Raw genomic sequence first — 7,500 nt, 5'->3', positions numbered from 1 at the left:
CATATTGTTCCGCTTAACTATGGAAGGAAAAGCGCATTTTAAGATCCTCTTCCTTCTGAGTCTGGTTTCGTCGGTTGTTGGGCATGGGCGTCTGATCGACCCACCCAGCCGTAACTCGGCTTGGCGGTTCGGTTTTCCCAATCCTCCTCACTACACGGACAACGAGCTCAACTGCGGAGGGTTTAACGTTCAGTGGAAAACGAACGGCGGCAAGTGTGGGGTGTGCGGCGATCCCTACCACGAGAAAAATCAGCCACACATTTGGCCAGGGAAATACGCAAATGGTATCAAAACCAAGACATATCGAGAGGGCCAAGAGATCGAGGTGCTGATTGAGATAACTTCCAATCACAAGGGAACATTCTTCTTCAGGATCGGAGAACTGAAATCGGAGCCCATCACAGAAAAACAACTGGTCTATCAGCTGAAACAACCGGATGGCTCAGTTAGCTGGGAATTACCAGAAGGTACAAAGTACTCAAGTTCGTATGGTCTAATGGTGATTTCATTATCAAGGTAGAGGACTTGTTAGTTGATCAAAGACAAAAATGGCTAGGACTGTGATATTTCGTTTCTCATGCGTTGACCCCTCCCAAAAAGCTGTCGAATGGATGAAACCCGTAGTGCAAGGTAATAGTTTGATATTGCTGCTTTTGCTTATTAGGCTCTGGTAATGACGTCTTCAAAATCAAGCTCAAGCTACCCGCTGGTTTGACCTGCAGTCGCTGTGTTCTCCGTTGGTGGGAAAGGACTGGAAACAACTGGGGTTGTGCAAACCCAAGTAATTGCGGACAGGGCGGGAATCCTAAACAGGAAACTTTTGTCAATTATGCAGACGTGGCTATCATTAAAAAGGACGGCAGCCTCCCGCCAACACGTTTCTGTGTTCTCCGTTGGTTGTTTCAGCTGATACCGCGCACCGGTGTCTCAGTTGGTTAAGCACCGGGCTGTCACGCGGGAGGTCGTGAGTTCAACTCCGGCCGGACCAACACTCAGGGTCTTTAAATAACTGAGGAGAAAGTGCTGTCTTTGTAATGACATCTGCAAATGATTAGACTTTCAAGTCTTCTCGGATAAGGACAATAAACCGGAGGTCCCGTCTCACAAACCTTGTTCACATATAACACTGTGGGACGTTAAAGAACCCACACACTATTCGAAAAGAGTAGGGGACGTGGTTCCCGGTGTTGTGGCCTATCTTCATCACTCACTTACATCATCACTCATCATGGGTTGGGAGGGTTCAGTGGGCTCATAAATGGACTGATAGCGGCTGCCATCGGCGCCCTTAGTATGCTGATGTCCGAGCCCACTGTAAAAAATGTAAATAGGACACGTATGTTTGTCCTATCAATCAATCGCGACATTACATTCTCTAAGTCAACGAAACGCCCCAGAACGAAGCCACCCCTTACTGATGCACCTAATCCCAGCAAGTGTGGGGCTATTGGCCACTGGAGAGGAAACGCATCCATGGATAACTGGTGCCAGCGATCATGTGGCAGAGGCTACTGCCCCAGTAACATGTGTGCTTGTAACTGACAACGAGCTCGAGCTCGTGCTTGTTTTGTGTATGATCATTAAAAGTACATCCCTCGAAGTTTAATTTTTTGAATTCAACCGAGAGAGAATCTCTCGGTAAAGATGGAGTAGTCGTCCTTTTTTTTTTTAGCTCATTCCGGAGGCACCTACCGGAGAATTTTTAACGTTCAGGGGTCAATTTAATAAAACTTTTAAACGTGTAATTTACAAGTGTAGCTATTGTTCTCAGACTCTAAAACAATGGCTACACTTTGCATTACACGTGTAAAAGTTTTATTAAATTGACCCCAGGTTTCCGCCCCTCTCAGCTATTTAAGTGTTGTATTCAGTGTCACACAGGGGGAGATGTTGGGGCTTAGTAGTTAACTTGCTCTGGACTCCAGGTTAAGTAGCTTGGGTTCACGACCAGCAGACCCAGTCGTCACGTTGTGTTCCTTAGGCAGCAAGACACCTATACTACTCTCACATTGCCTTGGTGGTACTCCAGTGGGAGTAGAAATACTCCTTGTCGTTGAATGCTACAGAAATAGGGATAAGCTCCGGCTGGATATATCTTGTCGCCTGAAAAGACTTCACCTTTACAATTTGAGGGATGTTTATCGTGGTATTTCATTTAACCACGAAATCGGAAAGCTTATGAGTAGGAGCGAACAACTGCCCTTTATTCCTGTCACGGCGTTTTCACAGACCTATTTATTTTTAGATTGAATTTCCCGCGAATGAAATTCCCGTGAGAGCCCGATGACCAATCACAAGAAACTAAGTTGGCGTCATTGGGTACCGGACCGGAACGGCCTTTCTGTCCGAGGGAAAAGGTAGTCTAAAAATAGGGTTAGTAAAAATGCCGTGACACATTGGCTTAGTATGGAAGTTGTTCGCTCCTAGTCATGAGCTCCCGGCATAAACTATTCCTTTGGTGCTTCACAGACCGACGTTGACTTCCCTGTCCTTCGGAAAGGCTGTAGGTGGTTGGAGAATATTTGTAGAGTTTTGCCAGTGGAGAAGTAGTATAAAGCACTTAATCGGGCACTGTCTCACCGAAAGAAAAAAAAATATTCCATTACTTTCTGTGCTCTTTCATAAGTTGGAGATTCGGAAAAGTTGGTGTCGACCTCGTTGCAAACCCTTTTATCACCTTGGTAAATAACCGTAACCGGCATTGTCATATTTCACATAATAGGCGCGCTCTGATTGGCCAATTTAGCAGGCTGTATTCCTCAGTGCTGCCCGCTGATTTAGAAGTTTGGTTTTGTCCCTCGGCTTAGAGGTCTTCAGATATGATGAATATCTTACTCGCGTTCCTTTCTCGGGTCAGTTTGTAATTTTTTGCTCCTCTTGTTGTTGTTGATGTTTTTTCTAGTTCAGTTCATGGCCCTCATGAAATTGAACTGAGAAAAAAAACACTCGGGTCGTAACTTACATGAAGCATCCGAAATGGCTTAAGGCCCGGAAAAATGGCCTCAACATCCCAGCGATCGATTTTGTTGAACAGCGACGTTGAGCCGTTCTCCCCAACCCCCAACCCCCACCCCCCCTGTCCCCTTTTCAACCGTGTTGAAATATTTTGAATCGGAGTTGAATCCATGTTGAATGAGTCGAAAAGCGTTTAAACTTTGCTTCGACACCCGTTCAATATTTCGTTGTCATCGCGAATGTTAAATGAAGTTAGAAGCCGTTTTCCCCCTTTAGCATTGTTTGGCTATGCGCGTGAGCACTAATCGGTCTCTCAATGACGTGTCGGTAGTAACAGCCGCGGCTGCAGCCTGGGACTGAATGCCGGGCCTCTCAGGAAGTTTGAAAAGTGGATGATGTGTTGAAAGCGTTTTCCCACCCCAGCAGTCATCATCGTTCGACAATTAACAAATTGATTTCAGTTTTTCATGCGTCTATCCTGTTATTGATCACGAATTTCGTCATAATACTAGTTATAGCTGTCGCTAAAGTGCCAACGAGCCAAGCTTGCGTGATCTGGCGGCTGCAAACATCACGCGGCGTACTCGTGCGGCACTATCATTGGTTATCGCTACGGTCAACATTTCATCGCTTTGGTCTACATTACAGCTTTTGGTCTACATTACAATTAAATTTGAAGCGCTTCTGAGATTTCGTCCGCCTAAAAATCTTCTCGCGGCTCTATAAGCTGCCGCCTCGCCAGGCCTTCTGTCTTCAGAAGGCCTGACTCGTTGGCAATTATAAACTTATGTGTCTGTCCGCTTATTGACAATAAAAATTAACCAACGAGCGCGTGAGAATTTTGCAGTCATTGTAAAACACCGAACAGACGTTGAAGCTAATGTCGAAGCCGTTTTCCCGGGCCTTTAGTAAGATGTATTTATTTTTGACTCCATACAAAATACAGCGCCGTGTGTATGTTTGGCCCAACCCAGCTGTGTTAAGCATATGCAACGCCACGCAACAAAGGATCAATTACGGAAAAGTCGTAAGTTCAGAATTTCATTCAAAGTTTCCAAATACACCTGCATTTAAGTTTGGCGACCAATTTCGCTAATACAAAATGACATTTCAAGTGGAAAAGTTCTAGAGCTGACAATTTAACTTCTCGCCGCTGAGCTTTAATTTAACCATCATTTTTCTTGTAATCTGCCCAAGCAAATACGATAAAAGCAGGCCGTCACTACTGAATCTTTCGGTGAAGATCAATGAACTGGAAGATATCAGCTGTAGAAAAAAGGGAATTTCGTGTTTCTGGGGCTGACATTACGGAGGATTTTGAGTGGTGGACTTTATGAAACAGGAGAGCTTCATACCTCTGGTGATTGCTCAGGGTTAGGAGATCACCTAATAACCTATCACTTTTCAAAATCAGCACTGATTCTGACACCATTTTAAAACTTAAGAGACTGTTATTTACTCAGCTAATAGCAAAGTTTTATCTTGTGTTTCAAGCAACGGTTGTGCTATTTTTCTGCTTGGGTCACTATGGGATTTCACTAGATCACGCGGTTTGATATATCATCGCCCAAAATTAAGCGTTTGAAGAAACATGGTTATATTCCGTTAAACCTTTACAGTCTCTGGCTTTGGATTATCCATGAGTATTTCGAGCTCTAAACCAATCTTCTGGTCATCCGTACCTACAACTCAGTTCTTTTGTCAAATAAATTGAAAAAGTAACTTCCTTTTGAAACCGACTTGTGTTACGGAGTTTTCCCGAAGAAAGAGAGATTAGGATCGTTCAAGGAGTGGGGGGTGGTATTCTATTGCTCTCAATGTCGAATTTGTGGTTTCAGGTGGGTGGAGGAAGACATCTTGCTGTTTACATAAAGAAACGGTAATGAACATATACCGTAAACCGTATAACTCCCTTTTTGTAAGCTTTTATCATTTTTATTTTGCATTTCTTTTTGCTAATAATTCCAAAAGTCGGATGAATTTTCGGCATTCTAAATAGAAACAACTCATACAATACCATTAGCAATTAAATATGATCATTTAATTGTTGGCTGTAATCTGGTGTATTGCAACTCATCATTAACAACAGTACAGGGCCGTTTTTAATTGCAGACACAATGAGAGGAAGGGCAGTATCCTGCTGCACAGTTGGAAGTACACCACTTATCCATGCCAGGTTGATTCTTGTATGCCTCTGTAGCTTGACATCCACCAGACGGGGCTTTACTTGAAGGGGGAGGCTTTGTCGCCTGTGTAGAAGCTTTTTGTGTTGGGTTAGTGTTGGTTCCAGGGGACTTTGTCGTTGCCACTGGTGCTCCGGTGGAGGTGATTGAAATATCTGCACAGTTCACAAACGTTTCCTGTTTTTTGCCCTTCCCAATGCCGCAAAGTCCGTTGTCATCGCAGCCCCAATTATTTCCAACAGTCCACCACCATTGTAGCACGCAGTGACTACATGTTAAATCTTTGGGAAGGACAAGATCGATTTCAAACTGTCCGTTTCCTGAGGAATGTAACTGCCAGGTGTTGGACCCATCGGGTTGCAGGAGGACGTGGGTCAATTGATCTTGGGTGATCGGACGGCGCATCACTTTTCCCAGGCTAAATCGAAAGAATCCCTGATGATTTGACGTAATTTTGATCAGAACCTTGATGGTTTCTCCTTTTTTATACATCTTAGTGATGAAACCGTCTTTAGCATACTTCCCGGGGAAGACGTACCGAGGTTCTTTGGCGTTGTATGCGTCGCCGCAGACCCCACATTTGCCATTATTCGTATCCCATTGTACGCTAAACCCTCCACAGTTTAGCTCATTATCTGTATACTGTGCAGGACGACCAGGAAAGAACCGCCAGGCACTGTTCCTGCTGGCCGGATCAAGCATCATCCCGTGACCATGAACCAAGGCGATGATGTTCACAGCAGCAAAAAATCGAAGAGTTTGTTTCCAGTTGGTCATACTTCCTCAGTGTAAATCTCATACAAGGGTCGCCTTTGGTACCACACACTGAGAAATGAGCTTCTCGATTCTTATTAAGTATTTCGGGATGACGTCATTCGAAACATAGAAGCTGATGTCAAAATTGTTTGCCTGCACAATTCCTTCTTTTTTTCTCAAACTCAAATATTTGGGTTGGAAACTAGTGAGCAGCACACAGCAACTGATCTTGTTAACTTTGTATATTATCCGACCGGTTTCCACTGATCAAACAGACAGGATATGACATAAATCCTGCGGAGAAAAGGTGTATAGTTTAATTTTGGGCCTCACGATTTAACGTTAAATCACCTTATCTACGCAGGATTTACGTCATATCCTGCACGTAATTTTTGTGGGTGTTTTGCTGTTCACACCCTTACCGGTGCTTTTGTACTATAACTTCATGTATAAAACTAGTTCCCTTTAGACATCTTGTTAGAATCCCTGATGAAGTCCGTTTGATCAGACGAAACCGGTCGGATAATAAACAAAGTTAACAAGATCAGTTGCCGTGTGCTGCTCACTAGTTTCCATTTAAAAATTTAACTAATGCTGGAAACGTCGTGGTCTATTGACACCACCTGGATACGTAATTGTGTGAATATTAAAGTGTGCAGCTAGCCTTAACATTTAAAAAGTTGTGTAAAAGCTGTGTTTGTTGGGGAAGATGCGACAATGCTAAGCTTTGTTCACTAAGGTGCGGGATTGCAGAATATCAAAATATCACAAATGATTTGATATTTCAAACTTCGTCACCAATCACTTGACCCTAGCAGAGACTTGATATTTTGATAAGATCATGAGATCTTGATATTCAAGTACCTCTGCAGAATATCAAAATATCATTCCCTTCTATCAGTAGAAAAATCTCATGATATTATCAAAAAACCTTTCAAGAAATGTATGAGAACAATTTTGATATATCAAAAGTGACACAACCTATTGATATTTTGATATTCCGCAATACCGCCCCTTACTCGCTTTGTTGAAAAATTGAAAACGGTGGCGGCAAGATGAAGAGAGCGAATTGCCACAAGAAAAAAATCCAAAGAGAATAAGTGTATTGTCACATTAATTCACATCATCACAATCATGGAATCATTATTTTATATCTCAGTCGAGAATATTTTTGAACGAGATGCTTCCGTGAAGCATACACTGGGTTGCCTGTGGTACATGCTACAGAAAATCAGAAGGCACTGAATTGTGTGGTATTGAAATACAGCATTCCAGTCTCTGAAGAATAACAAATAAAAGAGAAGCGAGAAACATTGGCTTCTGGGCTGATAATTTTCAAGTTCCCTCACAACTTCGTTTTACCACAAGTGTGCCCTCTGAGCATCTGACAGCTTTCTAATACTAAATTTCACTGAAATCAAGCCCTGTTTCGCGGGGTTAGTGTTAGGATGGGAGACCAAAACAATAAACCCCTCATAAAAAACAGAAACATCTGACCGAAAATACTATTAACGCTAACAAATGTGAACTCAGCAAGGTACAGATTTTGTTAGCTTGCTTTATGCAAAACAAATATTGATGAAAAAGCAAATAACTATTGATTCAC

The 7,500-nt window shown here is 42.9% G+C and overlaps 2 protein-coding genes across 2 annotated transcripts in view; one reads left to right on the top strand and one right to left on the bottom strand.

The window, feature by feature from the left end:
* The window catches only part of LOC138025945 (uncharacterized), a 1,182-nt gene extending 112 nt beyond the window's left edge, over positions 1–1,070 (top strand). The window contains exons 1-2 of the mRNA XM_068873086.1: positions 1–467; positions 665–1,070. The exon at positions 1–467 is cut by the window's left edge and continues 112 nt beyond it. Coding sequence (XP_068729187.1) covers positions 20–467; positions 665–939 — 723 coding nt within the window. The 5' untranslated portion in view covers positions 1–19 and the 3' untranslated portion in view covers positions 940–1,070. The remainder of the gene's footprint in view (positions 468–664) is intronic.
* A 3,798-nt stretch (positions 1,071–4,868) lies between these two features.
* Positions 4,869–6,172, bottom strand: LOC138026487 (uncharacterized). The gene has a single exon (XM_068873864.1). It carries the CDS (start codon positions 5,913–5,915, stop codon positions 5,058–5,060), a length of 858 nt encoding a protein of 285 aa, XP_068729965.1. The 5' UTR covers positions 5,916–6,172; the 3' UTR covers positions 4,869–5,057.
* Positions 6,173–7,500: the final 1,328 nt, after the last annotated feature.

This window comes from Montipora capricornis, chromosome 12 (genome assembly GCF_036669925.1).
Source record: "Montipora capricornis isolate CH-2021 chromosome 12, ASM3666992v2, whole genome shotgun sequence".
Taxonomy (NCBI): Eukaryota; Metazoa; Cnidaria; class Anthozoa; order Scleractinia; family Acroporidae; genus Montipora; species Montipora capricornis.
The sequence above is the reverse complement of the archived record's forward strand: the minus strand, read 5'-3'. Positions and strand labels throughout refer to the sequence as shown.